This window comes from Chiloscyllium plagiosum, unplaced genomic scaffold, assembly GCF_037043375.1.
Source record: "Chiloscyllium plagiosum isolate Xiang-an unplaced genomic scaffold, Cpla_swu_hap1 HiC_scaffold_22, whole genome shotgun sequence".
Classification (NCBI taxonomy): domain Eukaryota; kingdom Metazoa; phylum Chordata; class Chondrichthyes; order Orectolobiformes; family Hemiscylliidae; genus Chiloscyllium; species Chiloscyllium plagiosum.
In genome coordinates, this window is record NW_028270160.1 from 67,155,163 (window position 1) to 67,182,428 (window position 27,266).

Consider the following 27,266-nt stretch of genomic DNA (forward strand, 5'->3'; position numbering starts at 1 on the left):
AATCTTTTTAGCTGTGATACTGTGTATTGGAATGGCCTCTGGAAATCTAGTAGACATATCCATTATGGTTAACAATACTGAATCTTTCTTTTTGTTTTAGGGAGGGGTCCTATTCAATTAATCAAGATTCTTGTAAAATGTTCCTCAAATGCAGAAATGGGATTCAGGGTGCTGGTTTTACTATTGGCTGAGGTACTTAACATCTATGACACGTTTGGCAAAAATCAACCACATCCTTATGCAGTAGAGCCAACAACAATGTTTTTGTATTTTGGCTTGAGTTTTCCTTATGCCCAAATAACCACCTACTGGTAATTCATGTGCTACTGCAGCACCTCCCTTCTATAACCCATCAGCAATACCACTTGGGGAACATCTGCCTATTTCCCTTCATTTCCTCATCAAGACTTGATTTTTAAGATTGCAACATTTTGGGAGACACTCAGATTCTTCTTCTGTAGACGATCAGGTATCTGCTTTCTTTTAAAAAATGCCACTGTCTAATCACCTTTCTAGGCCTGACCGATAATCTCCCACCATCACACTCACTCCCCATTGTAATCTGGATCAGGAAAAGGCCAATCAGGCCCTTGACCTGCTTCACCATTTTAGATCATTGTTTATTTAGTCACCAAGCTATCTCTACGCCTCTTAATCTCATGAATATCTAGAAATCAACGTACTTCTGTCTTGAACCTACTTAATCTCAGAGTTCCCACACCTCTTTGGAGTGGAAAATTCGAAATACTCACCACCCTCAGTAAAGCAATTAATAGGATTAGGCTATTTCCCTTATCTTCAGTCCTAAATCATCCACTCTTTATTGAGGCTATTGTGATTTTTGGTCTGACTTGAAGTTGTTTTGTCCTTTATTTTGAAGAAATATTGTAAGGCATACAGGCCAAGCAATCTACCAGAACCACAAGTGGAAACAACTTGGGAGGAGTTGGGACTTTTTTGAAACAGCCTGAATGGTTGTGATCAGCTCTCAGTGATCAAGATGTCTGAGTTTTTAAGTTTAGCTTTAAATGAAATAATTGGGGTCTCAACAGACTTGGTAGCTTCAGTGAATGCCTCCTAACTGCTACTCTCTGAATTTTCATGATGTTGTTTCCTTCTAGACTGGAGAACTGCATGTGAGAATCTGAGTCTGAATTTTCCATTTTGCCAAGGGGTGTGTTTGCGGGATGTTACGATATTGGAACAGCCAATTAGTATTAGTTATTGTATCTATTATTCCGTTAAGTTATTCTAAACTTCTCTTTCATTGGCTGCACATTAACTGCAGGTATTTAAATGAATTGTGTTTTACTTAACATTGAGTAGTCTGACTAGTTGCACTGTGTCTAGAACACACACTTCACATTTCCTTTAAAAACAGGAAAAAACTAGGGTCCAGGCTATCTTCTTACAATATTTGGTGGTTGTCTGGTCTGTAACAGTATGTCCCTAGTTCGAGAAACCCCACCAGGGGAATATTGTTTCTGAGCGCAATGTTAATTGTACTTTGTTCTTTCATGTTATGTGGGCATCACCTGTATGACCAGCATTTGCTACCACACCTAACTTCCCCTAAATTGAGGGCTTGGCCAGACCATTTCAGAAGGTAGTTAAGAATCAACCCCATTGGAGTTTCATTGTGGACCAGACCTGGGAAAGGTGGCAAATTTCCATAACTAATAGGCACTGGTGAACCAGATGTGTTTGAATGGAAACTTTTACTTCATTGAGGCAAGCTTTTCAGTCTTATGAACTAAATTGAAATTCCATCAGCTTCCGTGGTAGGATTTGAACCTTTAGCCACTGCAATCATGTGTCTACTGGTTACACTGGTCCAGTGGCATTGCCAATACACCGTCTCCCCTTGATGTCCATCATTTCATAAATTGAGGTTAATTCTATATAGATGGAATTCAATTTCATTCAAATATTAGCTTGGGGTTCCCAGCACAGAATGCATTCTAAGTGGAGAATTTCAATGTCCATCACCAGTAACTTCATTGAGTGTTTTGAAGTAACAAAAGATTGAGGAGGGCAGAGCGGTGGCCGTAATCTACATGGACTTCAGTAAGGCATCAGACAAGGTTCCTGATGGTAAATTGGTTAGCAAGGTTAGATCACATGGAGAACTAGCCATTTTGATACAGAACTTACTCTAAGGTAGAAGACAGTGTGGTGGTGGAAGGTTGCTTTGCTGACTGGAGGCCTGTAACCAGTGGTGTGCCACAAGGATCAGTGCTGGGTTCACTGCTTTTCACCCCTTTATATACATGATTTGGATGTAAATATAGGAGGTACACAGTTAGTAAGTTTGCAGATAACATCAAAATTGGACAGCAAAAAAGGTTACCTCAGAGTACGACAGGATCTTGATCAGATGGGCAGATGGAGTTTCATTTTAATAAATGGGAGGTGCTGCATTTTGGAAAGGCAAATCAGGGCAGGGCTTATAAACTTAATGATAAGGTTTTGGGGAGTGTTGCTGAACAATGAGACCTTGGAGTGCACGTTCATAGTTTCTTGAAAGTAGAGTCGCAGGTAGATTGGATAGTGAAGGTAGTGATTGGTATGCTTTCTTTTATTGGTCAACGTATTGAGTATAGGAGTTGGGAAGTCATGTCACGGCTGCACAGGACATTGGTTAGGCCACTGTTGGAATATTGCGTGAAAGTCTGGTCTCCCTGTTACAGGAAGGATGTTGTGATAGTTGAAAGGGTTCAGAAAAGACTGACAAGGACATTGCCAGAGTTGGAGAGTTTGGGCTATAGGAGAGGCTGAATAGGCTGTTTTCCCTGGAACGTTGGAGGCAAAGGTGTTCCTTATCCAGGTTTACAAAATCATGAAGGGATAGGGTAAACAGACAAGTTATCTTCCCTGGGGTGAGGGAGTACAGAATTAGAAGGCATAGGTTTAAGGTGAGAGGGGAAAGATTTAAAAGGGACCCAAGGAGCAACGTTTTATGCAGAGGGTAGTGAGTGTATGGAATGAGCTGCTAGAGGAAATGGAGGAGGCTGGTATAGTTACAACATTTAAAAGGCATCTGAATGGGTATATGAACAGGATGGATAGTTGGCAAATGAGACTAGATTACTTTAGGATATCTGGTCGGCATGGACGAGTTAGACTGAAGGATCTGTTTCCCTGCTGTATATCTCGATTATGTAGAACCAGCTTGGCAGTATCATTACTGACGGAGCTATTCAAATCCCAAAGGACATAGCTGCTAGATAGCAGGTGGGGAGGGAACCAAGAGGGAAAAACATACTTGACAATATCCACACTAATCTACTTGTCACAATGCATCCGTACGTGACAGTATCAGGAAGACACATCACTATCAAATTTGGTACTACCACAATCCTAAACAGGATAAACCTAACAGATCCAGTAAATCAAGACAAGCAATGATGCACTGTGGGCAATTACCAGCAGCAGAATCATACTCCAACAACGTATTTCCTACTCTACCATTACCATCAAACCAAAGAATCAATTCTGCCAGGAGCAGCACCAGGCATACTTAAATATGAGGTGTCAAACTGGTAAAGCTATTGGTGAGGAAAATATGAAGTGACAGACGGGGCTAAACCATTCCACAAACAAAAGGTCAGATCAAACCTCTGCAGTCCTGCCACATCCAGTTGAGAATGGTGGTGGATAAGTAAACAACTTACTGGAGGCAGTGGCTTCACTAAAATCCTAATTTTCAATGAAGGGAGAGCCCTGCACACTAATGCAAAATATAAAGCTTTTGCAGCCATCAACCATAAGTATTAGGTGGGAGAATCCATCTTGGTCTCCTTCTGATAGCCTCAGCATCTCAGAGGCTAGTCTTCAGCCAACTCCGCATAATGTCAAGCATTGAACAGAAGGCACTGGATTCTGCAAAGGCTACAGGTCCTGACCACATTCCTACAATAGCACTGAAGACTTGCGCTCGAGAACTTGCTGTACCCTGAGTTAAGCTGTTCAGGTACAGCTCCTGGCATCTACCTAACTACATGAAAAATTGTAGAGATATTTGCTGTACATAAAAAGCAGATAAATCCAACCCAAAAAATTTGCGCCACATTAGCCTAATCTCAATCATCAGTCAAGCGATGGAAGAAGTCATCAACAGGGCTTTTAAGCACTTGCTTCACAATAAGCTGTTCACTGATGCGCAGTAGAGGTTCTGCCAGGGTTGCTCAGGCTCCAACCTCTGTACAGAGTTGGTCCAAGTAAGGACAAAAGATCTGAACTCCAAAAGTGTGATGAGGTAGCATCTGACAGAGACAACCATAGCAAATTCTTTGGGAATTTGGGGGGAAATTCCATATCCAACACAAAGGTGCATGCTTGCGGTTTCTGGAGGTCAATCATCTTAAATCCAGGACATTTTGGCATGAGTTCCTCAGGGTAATTCCCTCGGCCCAAACATCTTTAACTACTGCATTCAAGACTTTTCCTCCATAATAAGGTCAGAGAGGGTTGTTTGCTGATGATTGCACAATGTTCAGCACCACTCACAACTCCTCAGCTATTTAAGCAGTCCATTGCAGCAAGACGTGGACCTGGCTCAGGCTGGCAGTGGCAAATAACATTCGCGCCACAGAAGTGCTGGGCAATGACCATCTCCAACAACATCAAACCTATTCATCATCCCTATACTTTCAATGGAATTCCTGTCACGGAATGTCACACAATCAACATTCTGGGGGTTTCTATGAACCAGAAACCAAATTTAATAGTGAGGACTTGAAGACACCTGTATATGAAACATAGAAAGCAGCATGCAGGGGCAATAAATAATCAAATATTTCTAGAGGGTTGGAATACAACAGTTGGGAACCCTGTGGAAAATGATTTCACATACCAGTATTTGGGCTACCATCTTAGCAAAAGAGTGTTGGGTGACAAATGTTTCTACACACCATTTAAGTTGGTCAGTTACTACTCAGTAGTATTTCTTGTCTTGTTGTTAGCAGGGGTCCAAAAAACAATTTTTACAGGTTTTCCCATAGGATTTTAGGTCTTCGCTGGTGGAATATTTCACTTTGGTGTTCCAGGATTGTACAGTGTTTGGAGACATCCCTCCCCACTTCATTACTAATCCTTTATTATCCTGGTGCCTCCTGTGGTTTTGGCGATTTCTTCATCCATTGCTCTTGTTCTTCAACTTTATACTGAACCTTTGGAATATTCATTTCACATAGTCCTTTTATTGCAGCGGAAACTGGGACTGGTGTTTCTTTCTCGGCCACTTGTCTAGCTGCCTCATCTGCTAGTGTATTTCCCGTGTTCCTCAATTTCCATTCTCTGATGAGCCTTTATTTTAACCATGGCGAGCTCTACCAAGCCTTCAAAGCTATCATGCAGTACCCCAGAATCATAGATAGCATCTCTGCATAGATGTCAACTTTTTTTCCCTTTCTTCAGTTCCAATGCTTCTATAAGAGCAGTCAGTTTGGCCACCTGAGCCAAGATATTTTTCTTCAGCTCCTCTTTGGTTCCCACTCTCCCATCTCTAGTTAGCACTGTCCACCAAGTATGTGATAGTCCATCTGGATAGGGATTTCTGGTATAATGCTTCAATACATAAACTGGCCATAAAACGATTGACTTTATTTGGATAGCGCGAACTTTCTACTATACAGGTGTAGCGATTTTCTACAGCGCATGGTTGCACAGGAATGCAATCATCACGTTATACCAGAAATACATGTATATTGCCATGTTCTATCCATATAAAACATTTAGTTGGAGTGTAGAGTCATAGAAATGTACAGCATAGAGACAGACCCTTCGGTCCAGCTCGTCCATGCTGACCAGATATCCCAACCCAATCTAGTCCCACCTGCCAGACCTGGCCCATATACCCATCCAGATGCCTTTTAAATGTTGCAATTGTACTAGCCTCTACCATTTCCTCTGTCAGCTCATTCCATATATGTACCACCCTCTGTGTGAAAAAGTTGCCCATTAGGTCTCTCTTATATCTTTCCCCTCTCACTCTAAACCTATGCCCTCTAGTTCTGGACTCCCCCATCCCAGGAAAAAGACTTTGCCGACTTATCCTATCCATGCGCCTCATGATTTTATAAACCTCTATAAGGTCACTCCTCAGCCTCCGCGCTCCAGGGAAAACAACCCCAGCCTATTCTACCTCTCCCAAAAGCTCAAATCCTCCAACTCTGACAACATCCTTGTAAATATTTTCTGAACCCTTTCAAGTTTCACAACATCTTTCCAATAGGAAGGAGACCAGAACTGCACACAATATTCCAACAGTGGCCTAACCAACGTCCTGTACAGTCGCAACATGACCTCTCAACTCCTGTACTCAACACTCTGACCAATAAAGGAAAGCATACCAAATGCCTTCTTCACTTTCCTATCTACCTGCAACTTCACTTTCAAAGAGCTATGAACCTGCACTCCAAGGTCTGTTTGTTCAGCAACACTCCCCAGTACCTTACCATTAAGTTTATAAGCCCTGCCCTGATCTACTTTTCCAAAATGCAGCACCTCACATTTATCTAAATTAAACTCCATCTGCCACTTCTCAGCCCATTGGCTCATCTGATCAAGATCCCGTTGCAATCTGAGGTAACCCTCTTTGCTGTCCAGTACACCTCCAATTTTGGTGTCATCTGCAAACTTACTAACTATACCTCTTATGCTCACATCCAAATCATTTATATAAATGATGGAAAGTAGTGGACCCAGCACCGATTCTTGTGGCTTCCAGTCTGAAAAATAACCTTCTACCACCATCCTCTGTTTTCGACCTTTGATCCAGTTCTGTATCCAAATGGCAGGTTCTCCCTGTATTCCATGAGATATAACCCTGCCGAATGCCATACTGAAGTCCATATAGATCACATCTATTGCTCTGCCTTCATTAATCCTGTTTGTTACTTCTCAAAAAACTCAATCAAGTTTGTGAGACATGATTTCCCACGCACAAAATCAGTCCTTGCTTTTCCAAATACATGTGTATCCTGTCCCTCAGGATTCCCTCCAACAATCTGCCCACCACCGACATCAGGCTCACCGGTCTATAGTTCCCTGGCTTGCCCTGACCACTTTTCTTAAACAGTGGCACCATGTTAGCCGACCTCCAGTCTTCCGGCACCTCACCAGTGACTATCAATGATACAAATATCTCAGTAAGAGGTCCAGCAATTACTTCCCTAGTTTCCCACAGAGTTCTAGGGTACATCTGATCAGGTCCTGGGGATTTATCCACTTTTATGTGATTCAAGACATCCAGTACTTCCTTCTCTGTAATATGCACATTTTTCAAGATGTCACCATGTATTTCTCTATATTCTATATCTTCCATGTTCTTTTCCACAGTAAATACTGGTGCAAAATACTCATTTAGTATCTCCCCCATCTCCTGCGGCACCACACAAAGGCCGCCTTGCTGATCTTTGAGGGGACCTATTCTCTCCCTAGTTACCCTTTTGTCCTTAATGTATTTGTAAAAACGTTTTGGATTCTCCTTAACTCTATTTGCCAAAGCTATCTCATGTCCCCTTTTTGCCCTCCTGATTTCTCCCTTAAGTAGAGTCCTTCTAAGGATTCACTCGATCTATCCTGTCTACACTTGACATATACTTTCTTCTTTTTTTTTAACCAAACCCTCAATTTCATTAGTCATCCAGCATTCCCTTTACCTACCAGCCTTTCCTTTCATTGTCACAGGAATATACTTTCTCTGAACTCTCGTAATCTCATTTCTGAAGGCTTCCCATTTTCCAGCCATCCTTTTACCTGTGAACATCCGCCCTCAATCAGTTTATGAGAGTTCTTGAGTAATACCATAAAAATTAGCCTTTCTCCAATTTAGAACTTCAATTTTTAGATCTGGTCTATCTTTTTCCATCACTATTTTAAAACAGAATTATGGTCGCTAGCTCCAAAGTGCTCCCTCACTGACACTTCAGTCATCTGCCTGCCCTTATTTCCCAAGAGTAGGTCAAGTTTTGCATCATCTCTAGTAGGTACATCCACACACTGAATCAGAAAATTTTCTTGTACACACTTAACAAATTCCTCTCCATCTAAAACCTTAATACTACGGCAGTCCCAGTCTACATTTGGAAAGTTAAAATCCCCTCCCATAACCACCCTACTATTCTTAAAGATAACAGAGATCTCCTTACAAATTTGTTTCTCAATTTCCCTCTGACTATTAGGGGGTCTACAATACAATCCCAATAAGGTGATCATCCCTTTCTTATTTCTCAGTTCCACCCAAATAACCTGGATGTATTTCCAGGAATATTCTCCCTCAGTACAGCTATAATGCAATCCCTTATCAAAAACGCCTCTCCCCCTCCTTTCTTGCCCTTTCTGTTTTTCCTGTCACATTTGTATGCTGGAACATTAAGCTGCCAGTCCTGCCCATCCCTGAGTCATGTTTGTATAATTGCTATGATATCTCAGTCCCATGTTCCTAACCATGCCCTGGGTTCATCTGCCTTCACTGTTAGGCTTCTTGCATTGAAATAAATGCAGTTTAATTTATCAGTCCTACTTTGTTCTCTGCTTTGTCCCTGCTTTCCCTGACTGTTTGAATCGTCTTTGTTCTCAACTGTACCAGTCTCAGACTGATCTCTTTCCTCACTATCTCCCTGGGTCCCATCCTCCCACCTTACTAGTTTAAATCATCCCGTGCAGCTCTAGCAAATCTCCCTGCCAATATATTAGTCCAATTTAAGTGCTATCCATTCTTCTTGTACAGGTTACTTCTACCTCAAAAGAGCTTCCAATAATCCAAAAATATGAATCCTTTTCCTGCACACCAACTCCTCAGCCATGCATTCATCTGCTCTATCCTCCTTTTCCTGCCCTCACTAGTTCGTAGCACTGGGAGTAATCCAGATATTGATTAAAGTGGTGCTGTGTCCTCTCCCAAACAGGTTCCTCCAAGATCAGTTGTGAATTTCACGGTTTGTTAATTTTCCCAGATGCACTCCGATGTCCAGCGATACATGAATTGAACAGCAAAGGCAGTAACTACGCAGGTTCACTGCTCTGTCAGTTAGCAATGTAGGTTTCTTTCTCACTCTCTCTCTCCTGCTCTTACCTCACTCAGTGCTTCCTTTGTCTGTTCTTCAATCACAGTTGTGATTGTCTTTTTTTTTCTTGATCCTGACCCTTGTGTTTCTTTATCTGGTGTGGCCTCCAAACAAACAAATAAACCTCCAGCAGATACTGGTACCTCTGATATCCCTCATTATCTGAACTGATCTGTCTGAAGATATTAGGATTGCTTCCTATGCAACTGTTCTGCTGTCCGAGACAGATTTCAATTTCCTGGTGTTGAGCAGGTCTGCCAACATATGTCACATGCAATGCTATGTGCGCTGATATAGTTACTAGCTCACATACTTTCACCATTGATGTTACACAGATTAATGCACTGCACATCTTGCCATACCCTGGGCTACTGGGAGCCGTTGAGTGAATAATAAGCTATTGGTCTCATGTCCCCATCATACTCTTGTAACACTACACCATTTTGGAAGTCTCTATACACATTGTAGTGCACATGAATGATCGGGGCATATTGTGCAATCTAAAGGTGGGGGCTGGTGTCAAGGTGGTCTTTAGTTCCAAGTGGACCCGATGTTCTGGTCCCCACTCTACCCTTTTAGCCCCTTTGTTAAAGGCTATCTCCAGCTCCAGCAGTGCCCTCCGGTCATGGAAGGTCTCAAGTGCTGATGAATGCCTCTCCAAGGACACCTAAACATGAGTGGAACCACAGAAGAGACCAGACAGTTGGGTTTAGTGACTCCTCAATTGCTTGCTGTCTGGATGTGTTACTGACCATTTTGGCCAGACACATGAGCAGAATGACGAGGACGACCCACAACCTTCCTCCTCCAACACTGGGTGATCACTGATCTGTTGGTTGGGCTGAAATATAATCCAAGGTCAGGAGCAGCCCTTCAAAACATTGAATAGTGACTCCAACATGAAAAAAAATCTGTTTACATATATGGAACATGTGTAGCGATTGTAATGAGGTCAGCCAGGTGGACCTCATAGAATATGAGTTCCCTGATTAGGACTCTACGGGTCCAATCAGGGAGTTCGAGGTGGCAGATATGAGCAGTGTTAGGGGTTCTGTTCACTCTATGGGCTGGCTCGAGCTAGCTGGGTCAATGTCATATACTACACATGTGTAAGTAAAGGGTGATTTACTGATGGAATACCAGCCTTTGAGAAGTTATTTCACAAGGACTTCTCAAATCTGCAGAAAATACAATCAGCGTGAAAGTCCACAGACCATCTTAACCTCCTATTGGTCAGGAATGTTGCTCACAATGTCTTTCATGCTAACTGCCTGATGAGAAAGGGCAGAAAGCCGCCTATGGCAGAACAGAATGCCTGGACAAACTCTGTTACATTGTGAAAATCCATGACATCAAGTTAACTTGTTAATTCAAAACAGCAGCATTTGAAGGGGCATTATAACAAAAACCTATTCTTCAATGACACTTATGAATTTAAATTAAGATGTACCTCAGCAGTCCTGGGAACTCTAGCCCATGTAGAGCAGCAAGTCATTGAATATAAAACACTAAATTATGTTTTGTTATGGGCTACTTTTTTGATTTTCAGAGGCTCCTTTTTTCATTCTCATAAACTCCTGACTTTTATCTTGTAGATCAGGAATCAAGAGGTGAGTTAATTGCTTCTGGATTCTGAGCCTCTGACCTGCTTCCGTGCTCAGAAGACCACAAAAATTATCAAGCATGGAGCCAAGTCGCGGTGGATGAGGATGGTGTTATTATGCAGTATTGCATATTGTATTACCAATAACCCACCCCAGACAACGAAGGCACCTATATTATCAACTATGACTATACCACTGATTACATCACTAGTTCAGGGTTAAGTATACCACTAACCTTTATGAGTCGCGCAGGATGCTGGAATCCTTCCCGTATCTCCTGCGAGTCTTCAGCAAGAGCACATGATTTGTGGAAGAGTTCATCCATGCCAGGGCTTGCCAACAGCATGACCTAATGGAATCACACAGTAATTTCAACCAAGAGCAGAATTGTATAACAGACCTAAAATCAAACTGCCCAACAAGAAACCTATATTCTACTTCTGCTCCTTATAACTTAGATCTTACATGCAATTCTCTCCTGTAATGAAAGGCAGGATGTGCAGCATTTAATTTACACTGTTCATGCATAAATAGATCATGGAGGTCAAATTGTCTGGCCCATGTTTGTTTTCCTTCTCCAGAGAAGGCTCCTATCATGCCATTAACAAATCCTTTCAGGATAACCTTCTATGCCATAATCTCTCATGCTCTTAGCCTCCTTGAAATGCTATTTGTCACAAGTCATAAAGTATTATCTATTTCCTGGATAGAGTGTTTCGCCTGAATTCCACATTAAACTGCAACTTTAAACTATAATCTTAATGATGAATTTTAATGTTAAAATACTGGTTCTACCTCAACTCAGAATTACAGATCTATCACAACACTGAAGGAAATCATTCAATTGGGAATGGGTAGACTGAGGCCTAGGAGTCCAAATTCTAACAACATAGAGCCAATTCAGCTTCACTTGTCTCATCAAGTTCCCTACACAAAATGTGTGCAATTCAGCTTCCTGCAAAGCTGTACAGCTAACTGCAGCACTCTTCAAATGCAATCTGCTTCTGTTCTTGCCCATCCATCATAAAGTCTCTTTCAACTTGTCTTCAGTGACCCCGAACTGTCTTAAGTGACCCATTGATGACCTTGCAATCAGAATGCCAGCAAAGACTGTGCTGTAAGTATTGTTACAGATTTAAATTCAGACCAGTGAACGAGCTACTGGAGTCCGATACGAGGTTAAGGAGGCTCAGTCTTATCCATATCCCATTGCTGTCTGATGGAAATTGAAAAATGCTGCATCGCTGGATTAGGTAGTGTTTTTCTGAGAGTGGGCTGAGATGGAATAGACTGGGGATTCAAAATGTTTTCCAACATGAACAGCTCTCATAATAAGCATATCTCAGAAAGACAGAATCATCTTCAGCGGCAGGTAAATGAGATCAAATCTTTCTTTACACAAAAATACAATTTAATGATAAAAACTGAGTATTTCCTTCTTAAGAAATTCAGTATTCACAGAAAAATTGAAAGCAACTGAGAATGTTGTGAGAATCTAAAATATAAGCCTTTGCATTTTTAAGTAGGGATGTGACAATACGATGAGTTGCTCCTTCAGAGTACCAGCAAAGACAAATGGACGACTATCTGTGCTGTAACTATTCTTAGAGATTCGAATTCAGACCAGTGAACGAGCTACTGGCGTCTGGTATGAGGCTAAGGAGGCGTATTGTCACATTCCCACCTCAAGTGCAAAGGTATTTCTTTCAAGAAATTCAGTATTCACAGAAACATTGAAAGCAACTGAGAATGTTGTGAGAAACTAAAATGTACAATCGAATATATAAACCTTTGCACTGTACAGATGGTCTGCATCTGGTGGGTCAAGCATGGCTGCCATCTTCTCCAGGGGCTCCACCTCTTTATGAACAATATGAAAACTGCACTGATTTCCAAGTTGAAATGGTCTATTTAGAAGAAATGCATCGACCCACGTGAATTGCGTATCAAAGAAATCACTTGGGATGTACAGGTTCTGATATCGACGGCGAAGCTCCATCATGTCACAAGATGTGCTATATGTGATACAAAAATTATCTAATGAATGAAGGAACATAGACTTCAAGAAGTTTTCAGAATTTTAACAAGGCAGCCACATATCATGCTGTAGCCCAATTGCTTTTGGAGTATTCTAGTATCAAGAGCTGTCTATTCCTGCATCATAAAGCACCACCTGCAATCCCTCCATCAAGGAAGAACTTCTAGCCCTAGTTATAGCAGGCAGTTCCTATTGTTGTGACTTCTTTCAATTCCATGGTTGTGTCAGATTTTAACTAAAATAGTATGACTCCCTGGAAGACAAATCCCCAGCAAATTAGATCTGCAAAGGTAGGGAATGTATAGATCAAAATGAGACAGGCAACTAGAAGAACAATAAGAAACCAATAATATTTAAAAGCAACCAATCCTCAATGATTCAAAAAAATCACAGAATCCTAGTGTGGAAGCAGGCTGTTCGGCCTATTACGTCCACACCGACTCTCCAAAACACAGTCAAACCATATCCATCCCCCATACTATAACCCTGCATTTCCTGTGACTAATCCATCTAGTCTGCACATTCCTGGATACTGTAGGCAACTCAGCATGGCCAAACCACCTAACCAGCATATCTTTGGACTCTGGGTGGAAACTGGAGCACTCTCAGGAAACCCTTGGGGAGAATGTGCACACTCTACACAACAGTCACCCGAGGGATTGAGCCCAGGTGCTTAGTACTGTGAGGCAAGAGTGCTAACCACTGAACCACTGTGCCAATCCCAATTCATCTTAAGAACCCATCCAAAAGAAATAGTAAGCTGTTAAATCTGAACTTACATGCTCTACAAATTATACTCAATATTTAAATTTCTAATGTCCAAAATAGTCTGCCTGTAACAATCAACTGGTGCATATTTCACAGTGACTATGAATAGATTTATCAATAGATTTCCTTTTTAGTGTCCTCTAATAATTCACTTTTTTATTTCAAAGTCTTGGACGATCATGACATTCTGGACACTAACCATTACTTTTCTCTGGATCCTTCAAAGATTTGCCATTCTGAGCATGAGCACTCTCAGAATTTGTCAACATAGATAAAGCAATTTCTGAGTTTAAGTACAAGCTACCCCTCTTTCTGTTTTTCAAAGATTCTACAAGGCAAAGTTAGACAGTTAATTACTGCTCCTTTTTATCTCATAAAAGAGACACTAACCACATCTGCAATTAACATCATCCTGTGCATTCATTCTTAATAGGCAAGCAGCAGCTTGGTTACAATGGCACTTTTTTTCTCTCAATGGACAAATTGAAGAGGATTTCTTTCATTTTACAGGTGATGTAAACCCAAGTGTCAGATGAATTTGAATTATTAGATTTCTCCTGATAGACTACTGTCCACTTCTATTGTTCCACATTTCTTAATCTCTATTTAAGAACCAAATTCAGTTGAACAACTATTTTGGGAATAACAAATGTTTTTATACAAAAACTGGAAAAAGTGTAAATTATGCACCTTTTAATATTTAAAGTAACTTTTGCTAGTTTATGAAAACATACAGTTATTAAATGGTGCATCATGTCTTTCAAGAAAAAATTAAATAGGCAGCCAGTTGGTCCCTTGTGCTGTTCTGCCAATGAGATTGTGGCGGATCTTTGACCTAATTCCACAAAACAGGATGGTTGCAGCAGATGGTTGGGCGGCATGGTGGCACAGTGGTTAGCACTGCTGGCTCACAGTGCCAGAGACTCGGGTTCAATTCCCGCCTCAGGCGACTGACTGTGTGGAGTTTGCACGTTCTCCCCGTGTCTGCGTGGGTTTCCTCCGGGTGCTCCGGTTTCCTCCCACAGTCCAAAGATGTGCAGGTCAGGTGAATTGGCCATGCTAAATTGCCTGTAGTGTTAGGTAAGGGGTAAATGTAGGGATATGGGTGGGCTGCGCTTCAGCGGGTCGGTGTGGACTTGTTGGGCCGAAGGGCCTGTTTCCACATTGTAATGTAATCTAATAAGCCTCTCATGGTCTCTCTGAAGAAGCAATTCATCTTGTGAGACCCAATTACTTGTTCCCGATACTTCAATTTCAGGGAACAATCCAAATTCTTTTCTGAATACCATGACTGAATTTGCCTCCACTAAGACAGGGAATTTCAGATTTTTTAAAATTAATTCACAGACAAGAAGAGTCACTCGTTAGGCCAGCATTTATTGCCCACCTAACTGTTAAAGAGTCAACCACATTTCAGTCACATGTAAGTCATACCAGGTAAGGATGGCAATTTCCTTCCCTAAAGGATATTAGTGATCTGGATAAGTTTTTCTGATAATCAACAATGGTCAGTCCTCAGCAAAGGGCTCACCTTCATTCCCCAACACCCACATGTGAACGAATTCCACTCATGTTATGATGTTATGCTCTTTTTCCACCACCTCCACATATCCGCATATTTCCTCGAGCAGGAATCCAACCCATCCTCTAACGTTCCCTTCTCCCGCCTCTGGCAAATCCCAGCCTCCTACCCTCCATCGACGACTTCATCTTAAACTGCCGCTACAACATCAATCACGTGGATCACTCCACCCCTGGCACTTATGCCAACCTCTCCTCATCGGAACGCGCAACCCTCCACTCCAACCCCAACCTCACTATTAAACCCACTGAGAAGGGGAGCGCAAACTGATCTCTACATCACTGAGGCCAGATGCCAACTCGCCAATACCACCTCCTACCATGTCCTCAATGATGACTTCACCTTGATCACCAAGCCAGTATCTCCCAGGCCATCACCACTTGGGACATCTCCCATCCACAACCTCTAATCTGATATTTCCCCAACCCTGCACCGCCCATTTCTATCTCCTACCCAAAATCCATAAACTCAATTGCCCCAGGTGACCACTGTCTTTTGTCTGCTCCTGACCCACTGTGCTCATCTCCTCCCACCTCGACTCTGTTCATTCCCTTTTGGTCCACCCACGCCCTCCATCTCTTGCAAAACTTTCAATTCTCCTGCCCCCAACACCTCACCTTCTCCATAAATGTACAGGCCTTTTACACCTGTATCCCCCACAGGGAGGGACTAAAAGCCCACCAATTCTTCATCTCCCAAAGGACCAACCAGTCCCATTCCACACACCCATTCACTTGGCAGAACTGGTCCTCACCCTCAACAATTTTTCCTTTGATTCCCCCTACGTCCTACAAAACAAAGGGATGGCCATGTGCACCCGCACAGGCCTAAGCTACACCTGGACGCTTTGTAGGATTTGAGGAACAGCTCCTCTTCCATAACTACACAGGCACCATCCCTCACCTCTTTCTCCGCTATATTGATGACTGAGTCATGCTGCCTTGTGCTCACAGGGAGTTTGAACAATTCACCAACACCTTTCACCCTGCCCTCAATTCCACCTGGATCATTTCTGACACCATCTTCCCCCTCCTGGATGTCTCCCTCTCCATCTCTGGAACTCACCACTGACATCTATTTCAAACGCATGGTCTCCCACACCTACCTCAACTACACCTTCTCTCACCCACTCTCCTGCAAAAATGCTACATCATACTCTCAATTCCTCCACCGCATCTGCTTCCAGGATGAGGCGTTTTACTCCAGAACATCGCAGATATCTACTTTAACTACCGCAGTTTCCCCTCAGTAAGTAAGGATGCCCTCAACTGCATCTCCTCCATTTCCCGCGCTTCTGCCCTCAAACCACCTCCCCACAACAATAATAAGCATAGAGACTCCCTAGTCCTCACGTAACGCCACACCAACCTGCAAATCCAATGCATCACCCTCTGACATTTCCGCCACCTACAATCAAACCCCAAAGATATTTCCTCCCGCAGCCCTGTCTGTTTTCCGCAGGGACCATTCATTCAAAGACTCCTTCGTCAACTCTAAACTCCCCACCAACTTCTCCACCACAGGTGGTACCTTTCTCTGTAACCACAAGAGGTGCAACATCTGCCCCTACATCTCTGTCCAAGTCTCCAGACAATCCCTCCTGATCTGGTAGAGATTCACCTGCCTTTCACCCAACCCGATGGATCAATTGCTCCCGATGTGGTCTCCTCTATATTGGGGAGACCAAATGCAGACTCTGCGACCAGTTCGCACATCATCTGCACGCATCAACCAACCTAAGTTTCTGGTTGCAACCACTTTAATTCCCCCCTCCCACTCCCCTGGTGACATATCCATCCTTGGTCTCCTCCACTGCCAGAGTGGTGGAACAATATCTGATATTTCGCCTGGGGAGCTTCCAGCCCAATGGCCTCAATGTTAACTTCACCAGCTTCAAATCTCCTCACCCCCAGCCTTATCTCATGTCCTGCCCTCCTCCTTGTCTCCCTGACCTGAACTAACCTGTCCAACTATCCGTTGCACCCTTCCCGCTAAACAATCACAATAATCTCCTACCTGCATCCATCTATTGCCATCCCACCTAACCTTCCCCCAGCCTCACCACCGCCCCCCCCCACCCCATGTACTTCTGGTCTCCCTTGCCCCTTTCAGTCCTGACGAAGGGTTTCAACCCAAAACCTTGACATGCCTACTCCTCAGATGCTGTCTGACCTGCTGTGCTTTTCCAGCTTCACATCTACTGATATTAGACTCTCAATTCCAGATTTGTACTGAATTCAATTTCCACCAACTGCTGTGCTGGGATTCGAAGCCAGGTCACCAGAATATTGTCTGGGTCTCTGGATTAACAGTCCAACGACAATGCTAGTGGTTATAAGCAGTCGCTGCATGATAATATTTTTATTCATGTCCCTAATGGCATTTTTGCCAATTACCTTTAAGCAGTGTCCTCTGGTTTTCAATCCCTTCACAAATTGGAATAGCTTTGCTTTACCAATCGTCCAAACCCCAGTGATTTTGTACACCTCAATGAAACTGCCTCTCAGCTTTTTCTCCAAGGAGATCTGTAGTCCAAATGTTTCCAATTTAGCTACATAATTGAAGTTGCACATTCCTGGGACCATTCTCATCATTCTTTGTTGCACGTTACAATGACTTGATATCCTCCTGCAACATGGCACCCATAACTGTTTTGGTCATACCACAGATTTTTCATAACTTCACTGCTTTTGTAACTTTTGTGGATCAACCTGAGCTCTGTGGGGTCCCTACACATATCTTAAAAGCATAAAACACCATCTCTTGCCTAAGCATAAACCTCCAGCATTAGGTCTATAGTGATGACGTTATTCTTAGACAATTAGCAGGGTAGAAAGGCAGAAGATGATAAATGCATAATTAAGATGGTGAATTCCACAGCTCCAATGAAATAGATATATATTTTGCCTCATTCAGAGCTACACTGTTTGCCAAGAAGAATGGTGCTACCATCACTGAATCCCTCACTATTAACATCCAGGGATTACCACAAGGCACAAAACAGGAGTGTGATGAAATGCTCCCACTTATCTAGGTGAATGCAGCTCCAACAAAACTCAAGAAAGCTTGACACCATGAAGTACAAAGCAGCCCACTTAACTGGCACCACATCCACTCCCACCACCACCAATACTCAATAGCAGCAGTGTGCACTTCGCAAAAGATACACTATAGAAATTAAACAATCCTTGGACAGTGCCTTCCAAACCCACAATCACAACCATGTGAAAGGGCAAGAGCAGCAGGTATACAGGAATACCACCACCTTCACGCTTTCCTCGAAGCCACTCACCATCCTGATTTGGAAATATATCATCATTTCTTCACTGTCGCTGGACCAAAATCCTGGAATCCTGTCCTTAATGGCATTGTCTAACTACCTACAGCAAATGGACTGCAGTGTTTCAACACAACTGCTCACCACCATCTTCTCAGGTAGGGTTGAGCAAGAAATGCTTGCTAAACCAGGGACATCCATGACCCATGAGTGAATAAAGAAAAAAACAATAGATTCATAGATTCAAACAGCTCAGGAAAGCCCTTCAGCCCATCAAGTCTGGATTGACATAACTACCACTACAATTCCAATTTCCTGCACTTGTTCCATATCCTTGATTTTTTTTAATCCAAATATTTTTTAAAGATTTAAAGTTTCCAGTGTGCATTACCTCCCCAGGCAGTGCATTTCAGATTTCCACCACCCACAGTGAAAAAGCTTGGTGTGTTAATTAACCTATTCCAGTGATCTGCTGACTTCAGGAATCTGTGAATGATTACCTCAAGATTCCTCTGTTCCTCTAAGCTACCCAATGTCCTGCGATTTTTTTTAAACACTCTCTCATCTTGATTCTTTGTCCAAAGTGCACCATCTCGCATTTATCAGGATTAAATATCATCTGCCACTCTGACCGGCCTTTCTGTATCTTCCTGTAACCTTCAACCATCTTCTTCACTATTAACACACTTGTACGGCTTTTTCTTCCCCAGAACCAGACACAGCACTGTGCCATCTCTTGTTGGGCCTTCTACAAAAAACCTCTCCTGGATATATTTCAAAGAAATCCACCCCCTCTAAAGCCCTTTACATTATGACTACCTCAATTTACATTGGGAAAGTTGAAATCCCCTTACATAATTACCTGATTATTACTCTTACACACCTATGTGAATGGTCCACATATTTGCTCCTCGACTTCCCACTGACTCTTTGGGGCCTACAAAACACTCCCAGTAAAGTAGCTGCCCCCAAACGTTCATAAGTTCAACCTGCAAAGGCTTGTTAGAGGACCTTCTGAGATAACAGCTTTACATCTAAAATAATGTCTTCACTGGAGCACTACACCTAGTGCTCGTGGTATTGCATAACTTTTGTAGCTCAACCTGAGCTGTGTGGAATCATCTACACACATCTTAAAACATAGATCATTGACTACAATTCAAAATGTCTGACTGCAAGGCATTCCTGTGCTCAAATGGACATGCTGAGAGAATTCTTCTCGTCAACAGCAGCCAATCTACGTTAGACAATTTGACAGGACAGATGCAGTTGGCCCTGACTGGATAATGAGTTTCATGGGTAACAGTTTAAAACCTAGAAATATAGCAACTAGAATACGAATAAAAATAAGAGCCTCTGATTTCCTGGTTAGTGGGTGTTGAACTTGGACAGTGCAACTGTAATGGACAGAAGTGCTCAACTACCTCATGCTCATTATGTGATATAAACATAACAAATATCCTGAACGGATTGAAAAGCACACATCGGCCCAAAAACTCTCCATGGGCATTTTGAATGGGTTCAGTGATTTTTTTTCTCTCCACACTATCATTTCAGTAATGGAATAGGATTAAACATCATTACCCATAGGTGCTTTCCATGTATGACTAGTTAAAAATTAGATTGGAAAGGAATTTGAAATGAATTTTATTAATCATTCGTGAGTAACATTTCTGCTGACTGAAGTTGTCACCATCTGGTTAGAAGTGGCATGGGACAGGTTTATCACGAATTATTTCTATTTACATACTAAGGAAACATGCAAGCACACTTTTTAAGCATAGTGCCATAATTCTGTTGTATGCATGGGCACAATATTTAGCTGCATTGCACACACGAGAAAGACACAATTTAGAAAGAACGTAACTTTCGATGTTATGGAGGTCTACCTGCCACCTTTCTTATGCAAGTTAAGAATGGGCAAAACTCTATCAACATTTGTCACTTCAATAAAGGCAAAACCTCACTAAAACTTAGTCAATGTTTACTAAGCAGTGCCATGATCAGAAAAATAGTCATTAATAATATCTAATCAGTTGTATTCATACCAATCCAAAGAAAACTTGGAGAACTGAACTGTGTAACGAGGAACCACACGTCTCTGCCTTCTTGGTGACCTGTCCCTTTCTCGCCGTGGTGATCGCTCTCGGGACCGTTTACGTTGTGGTGACCGTTCACGTGAACGCCTCCTGTCTCGATCTCTTTCACGACTACAAAATAATTTAATTTGAAAACAAAAGATTTCATGATTCAAGCAGAATTGTAGCTCATCATTTGAGTTAAAAAAGTTGAAAGTTGCCTTGCAACCCTAAATGGCATCCAAATGTAAAGAAAACTTGTGTTTAAAACCTACAATAAAATGAAAAAATTCAAATGTTTTTCAAGTGCATTGACGATGTGCAAGAAATCTTGAGTCACAAATTGCAGAATGTGCTGTGGGGTTAAATACTGCTGTGCACAACGTATTATCGAATTCTCCATTCTTCTTCCCATAAGTGACCTGTTTAGTCTCCCAAATACAGGTACCAGCATCCCTATCCTAATTATCCAAATACCATTCGATGCCAGCAAATTGCTTCTCCATAGGGAGTATTACAGCAGAATTTGCTACAAATCCTGCACACAGGAGCTTGCCGTGATTGAAAATGGAATCCGAGGCTGTTTTCATCAATGTGCACAACTATAGCTCAAATTATTGACCCAACTGAGGTTGGTTAGCTCTAGAATGTTCTGTATCCAAAAATAATTTAACTAATTACCACATCATTCAAAAATAAATTAAGAGATCTAGGAAAGCTAGGGCGAAGTGTGACTTAATTGTGATTTTATTGCAAGCACTGAGTCATCTGCAGTACCTTCGATCATCTTTCCTTGTTAATGTTATTTCAAGTCTTTCATTCCGGGTCATGAATCTGGATGGTGGTTCAATCCTTCGAACAGCTTGTGGCTGTGGAATGACTCGTACAGGAGGTTGCAGCAACCCAGCTGTAACAGGAAAAGTGGCAAGGTTCAGAGCAATTGTCTTAAAATAAAATTAAATATCACTTCTTAAATGACTTGTGACCTGTGTTCTGGCAATGCTTGTTCTGCTCATGGTGTGAGATACCAGACCTAGGAACATGATTTTCACAATTTGAAGCAATCATCAAGCAGCAGCATTAACATAAGCAAGGCACTGTTAACAATTTTCAACAAGGTGAAAGCAATAAATCCTTCTTCTGGAATGTTCCAACTTGATTCTCCAAAATGCTCCCTCTTAGAAGCACTGCGAGAAGCAAACCTGCAGCCATAAACTGCATAATGAAGTGTTATCCAGTTCAAAACACTCAGAACCTTGTCAGTAGGTGCTCCTATATTTTACAGACACATTGGAATGCTCAATTTTAAAGACATGCTATTGCATTTTGTCAAATACATGAAGACAGGATTCCCAAAAGGGAATTCAAAGGGTGCTGGAAACTGGAAATATAAATTGAAAAATTGGAAAAATTAACAGGTCAGACAGCTTCTGCTGAGAGAGGAACAGAGTTAACATTAAAGGTCAATGAAACTTCTTTCCCACAGATACTGACCAATGTTTCAAGCATTTTCAGCTTTTGTTCAACATTGATTGTGACAAAGGTATGTCCTGATGGAAGATGGCTCTAGATCTTGATTGCTTAACATCAGCAACAAGCCGCACGTTAAAGCAAGTAAAAATGATACTTAATTGGAAAACTAATAACAGCGCCAGACACCCGGGTTCAATTCCCGCCTCGGGCAACTGTCTGTGTGGAGTTTGTACCCGGTGCTCCGGTTTCCTCCCACAGTCCAAAGATATGCAGGTTAGGTGAACTGGCCATGCTAAATTGCCCGTAGTGTTAGGTGAAGGGGAATGGCTCTGGGTGGGTTGCTCTTCGGAGGTTTGGTGTGGACTTGTTGGGCTGAAGGGCCTGTTTCCACACTGTAAGTAAGTTAATCTAATTTGTGCAAAGTAAAAAAAATTGTCTTGCACGAGATGTGCAGAAATATATTTTAAAAAAAAGAGGTCTGATAAGAAACAGTTGAGAACCAGATTTGTCAGGCGACTTGTGTGTAGACTAAAGTGCACTTTGTGGCTGTTTCAGGTTCCATTCATAATGATGTGAATAAAGATTTTGTAGGTGATTTATGTTTAAATTGTGAATACATGGTCCATATTTAATCTAAATTACATATTATATATCTATAATAGTTTATAATTGCACTGTATGGCTAGTGGGTGACATATATTTAATCTACAATGACTATGATTATGAATGCAGATCTTTTGGTGACTTACGTTTCTGCTGTGGTTGCTGGAGCAAAGGTTGAGGTTGTGCTGACAGCAAAGGAGTGAGAGGAGCAGCAGCCATAGATGCCTGCAAGAGAGACTGTGGCTGAGGTGGAACACCATACGGCTGCTGTGTGAGAGGCTGCATGACAGTTGGAGGCGTCTTGATTAGTGGTTGAGTCTGACTCTAGGAAGTTTTATACAAGAAAAATAATTGAGTGACTTGCCCTCAATCGAGGCAGAAGTGTCAAGCATGCATATTCACATATATACTCATACAAATTTCACATGTATGCATCTACAATTTTATACAAACACATACTGTGCAAACACACCTTTGACTCCTGATTAGGGCTAGTCTCCTCAATCCAGCTCCGTATAACCCGCATTAGTGGATGAATTCACTACTGAAAGCCCTCAAAAAGTCCAGGAAAATTAGAGATGCAGCTAGTAATCAGAGGAGCACCAAGAATCAGGAAGGTGAATGGTAGTGAATCAACCTTAACTCTTGGAGATTAAGGGGGGGTGGTGATACAGTGGTCAGGGGAGAGGGGCCATGTCAGACAGGGCAGAGTGGTGTGTCAGGTGAGGAGGGGCTGCGTCTGGCAAGGAGTAGAGAAAGCCCACGGTAACCAAGTGGAAACAGCTGTGGTGGGTCGGGATGAGTGATCGTGTTAGTCTGGAAAAACAACTTTAAGTCAATCAGCAAAGGAATATTAGCTAACTGCAATCAAGGAAAACCTGAAGCCATTCAGATAATGTACTTCTTGCATGAATGTAGTATGTCCTAATTAAGGCCACATAAGTAGGGGAAGAATTATGTAATGAAATCAGATAAGGACAGAATCAGAATGCTGGATACAGGAAGTTTGAACAAAGCAGTTTGAACAATAACCTGCCTCTACTCAACATAGCTGCTGCCTGACGAAAACCATCCCCTCAGAAACCCGTAAGCATTCCTACTAATTTCTCTTTTTGGTTCAAATTTTCAATCAGATTTATTTGTAGGGTCTGGATTTATCATGGCTCCTCACAGTTTATTGAGACTCATTTGCAATAACTAGACTCACATGCAGCAAATGTCACTCTGGGTATTACAAAACGTGAACTCACCTACGAAAACTTGCTTTTGGCAAAAGAATGCCTGGGCCATTTTTTAAAAAAATACAGCTGAAGGACCCAGCTATTTAAAGGAAACAGTGCGGCTGTGCTGCGGAAACTGAAGGTTAACAGAAGGTTTATAAATGTGGAACTGGGAAGCAGTCAGGTTGTTGGCAGTAGGGACAAAGGCTCCATGCTGAACAAGAACTGAAGTTGGCTATGGGCAATTAGCCCTGGAAACATCAGGGCAGCTGGGACTTTTAACCCGCCCTGAAAATCCTTGATGTTTCAGTGTAGCTGCAGGTGAGGGTGAAAGAAGCCCATAAGTTGTATTTGCTTGGTGCAGCTGAGAAATATTGCAGTTAAGAAAAGCCCCATGGGTGTTGTCAGTTGAGTGAAGCGAGCTGACTACCCAAGAGTAGATGCTCAAGTTCAGTCCTGGGAATCCAGTCCAAACTTAGCTACCTGAGCAACAGACTTGTGCATCATGGAGGGAGTCCATGACGGTGTGACTTTTGAGGAAGTTCTAAAGGAAGGAGTTATAAAAATGAGAATGAGAAACACCATTTTAATGAATTCAGTCATTATAGTAGGGAGGGGGTTTGCACAGGAATCTGTGGGGTCTTCCCTGACCATTTTATTATTTGATGAGTTCTATTAAATATTTAACTGCAGTTCATGTCATGTTAATTCTAGATTGTTATGAAGTTGAAGGTGTACTGTACGTTTGAGAGAGAGCGAAAGCTGTTTAGTACTGAGAGCTTGCAGGCATCTGAAATGTGACTGACTAGCAGCTTCAGAGTATACTGGAAAATTGAAGACGTAACATTTGGCAGTAAAAATTAGATTAGATTAGTTAGTCACAGTGTGGAAATAGGCCCTTCGGCCCAACAAGTCCACACCGACCCGCTGAAGTGCAACCCACCCAGACCCATTCCCCTACATTTACCCCTTCACCTAACACTATGGGCAATTTAGCATGGTCGATTCCCCTAACCTGCATATTTTTGGACTGTGGGAGGAAACTAGAGCACCCAGAGGAAACTCATGCAGACATGGGGAGAATGTGCAAACTCCACATAATCGCCTGAGGTGGGAATTGAACCTGGGTCTCTGGCACTGTGAGGCAGCAGTGCTAACCACTGTACCGCCCAAACTAGATATCTGAGTTGTTTTGACCACAATTCAAACCTAACCTGTTTAAATTATGCCCCAGGATAATAAAATTCAACCTCTTTTTGCCAACCTCGAACCAATGAGATGATCCAATGTTTCGGGTATAAAGAAGCAGTCACAGAGATGTACCGCAGGGAAACAGAGCCTTCGGTCCAACTCATCCATGCCAACCAGATATCCCAACCCAACCTAGTCCCACCTGCCAGCACCCGGGCCGTATCGCTCCAAACCCTTCCTATTCATAAATCCATCCAAATGCCGTTTAAATGTTGCAATTGCATCAGCCTCCACCACATCCTCTGGCAGCTCATTCCATACCCATACCACCCTCTGTGTGCAAACGTGGCCCTGTAGGTCTCTTTTATATCTTTCCCCTTTCACCCTAAACCTATGTTCTCTAGTTCTGGAGTCCCTGACCCCAGGAAAAGACTTTGCCTATTTATCCTATCCATTCCCCTCATAATTTTGTAAACCTCTAATAAGGTCACCCCTCAGCCTCCGACGTGCCAGGGAAAACAGCCCCAGCCTATTCAACCTCTCCCTATAGCTCAAATCCTCCAACTCTGGCAACATCCTTGTAAATCTTTTCTGAACCCTTTCTAGTTTCACAACATCCTTCCGATAGGAAGGAGACCAGATTTGCATGCAATATTCCAAAAGTGGCCAAACCAATGTCTTGTACAGGCGCAACATGATCTTCCAACCCCTGAACTCAATTCTCTTTGACAGAGCGATTAACTGCCAGCAAAACACACTGTCGAAAGGTACCTTTTTCACATGAAACACCTTTGCAGCAGAAGACTGAAGACGACAGACAACCAATGACAACACCCACTGTGTGGTTTTGAAATTAAGTTGATATAATTTTAATATGGGTTTTTATGGGAACGGCATATTGTTTTAGAGTTGGAGGCAGATAATAAGTAACAGCACAACGTTAAGAAAAAGGGGGCTCAGTTGTTAAGTAACTGTTGCTTAATGTTTACTTTTAGAGTTAAAGAACAAATTGATATTTTTTCTTTAAATAATGAAACTTGGAAGTTCTCTGTCACACATACTTTAACAGATTATATGGGGAGGTGAGCTTCTCTAGGTGCTTGGTTCAATTTGCAGAAGAGCTCACTGCCGTGTTGTAACAGTTTGGGGACTTGGGTCCGTGATTTGGAAAGGTTTGGACAGATTTGGTCTGAGATTTGGACAGATTTGAACAGATTTGAACAGATTTGGGGCACAAAGATTTAAACACTTGTCGATTAGTATGCTAGATCTTTAAATAAAAGATGGGTGAGACAATTTTTTAATTTCGGTTACTTGCGGTTGGTTAAATTAAAAGAGAGAAAAATGGCTTTTGAAAAGTTCTGGGGTTTGAAGATGATCCCCAAATTTGCCAAGAAAGTTTATAAAGACAGAAGGCCATACTTTTAGAATTAGCAAATCAGTTAGAATTGAGTCTAACCAGGGACAAAAGTAAAACTGAAATTGTAAGGGAGTTAGTCAGGCACTTAGGTGTGTCAGAGAAACAGACAAGTACAGTCGAGTTAGAAAAACTTCAATTACAATTGAGGAAAATGGAGTTAGAAGATAAAGAAAAAGAAAGAAGAGCCATGAGAGAAGAAAAAGAGAGAGAGGAAAAAGAAAGGAGAGGGGAAAAGAAAAGAGAGAAAGGCAAAAGAAAGGAGAAAGAAGGTTCTTAGCTGAGCAAAGACAGAAGAGAGAGAAAAAGAGAGGTAGAGAGAATTCGAACTTAAGGAGTTCAGAATTAGTCAGGAAACTCAAGTTAACAGGATGGAAACAAAGACAGAAGGTGGCAGATATGCACAAATGTGAAAACATTATCACATTTTGATGAGAAAAAAGCCTTCCGTATTTCATGTGAAAAATTGGCTAGGCAGATGGAGCTTGTGGGTAATACTAGTTCAGACTGAGCTGGTAGGCAAAGCTAGTGAGGTATTTGCAGCGCTGTCAGATCACGGGTCAAGAGATTATGTGGATGTCACACAGGCTATTTTGATTGCTTTTGAATTGGTACCAGAATAGACAGCAGTTCAGAAACATAAAGAAGGAACCAGGTCAGAATTATATTGAACCTGAAAGAATTAAACAGCATCATTTTGGTAGATGGGTGTGAGCCTTAAAAATAAGTAAGACCTATGAGGCTCTGAGAGACACTATTCTGCTAGAGGAGTTCAAAAACTCACTTCCACAGATGAAGATAATTCATGAGGATGAACAGAAAGTACGAGAAGTGAGAACAGCAGCAGAGATGGCAGATGAATATGCATTGGCGCATGAAGCAAAATTTCACTTCCAGCAAAAATTTCATCCTATGAGGGATAGAAATTGGGAGCAGGGGAGATC

The 27,266-nt window shown here is 42.0% G+C and overlaps 1 protein-coding gene and 1 non-coding gene across 4 annotated transcripts in view; both read right to left on the reverse strand.

Annotated features, from left to right (window-relative positions):
• The window catches only part of ccar1 (cell division cycle and apoptosis regulator 1), a 151,592-nt gene that overhangs the window by 89,264 nt on the left and 35,062 nt on the right, over positions 1 to 27,266 (reverse strand). For all 3 annotated transcript variants that reach the window (XR_015760974.1, XM_043683130.2, XM_043683133.2), the window contains 5 exons: positions 22,641 to 22,818; positions 21,196 to 21,325; positions 20,389 to 20,550; positions 12,465 to 12,690; positions 10,911 to 11,024 (listed from right to left, as the gene is read on the reverse strand). Coding sequence is in view for 2 of the 3 variants with exons in the window: in XM_043683130.2 (XP_043539065.1) it covers positions 10,911 to 11,024; positions 12,465 to 12,690; positions 20,389 to 20,550; positions 21,196 to 21,325; positions 22,641 to 22,818 (810 nt within the window). In the remaining variant the exon portion in view is untranslated. The remainder of the gene's footprint in view (positions 1 to 10,910; positions 11,025 to 12,464; positions 12,691 to 20,388; positions 20,551 to 21,195; positions 21,326 to 22,640; positions 22,819 to 27,266) is intronic.
• LOC122544146 (small nucleolar RNA SNORD98) lies at positions 19,858 to 19,926 on the reverse strand. Its single transcript, XR_006310277.1, has one exon. It is a non-coding gene; the product is annotated as a small nucleolar RNA SNORD98 (small nucleolar RNA).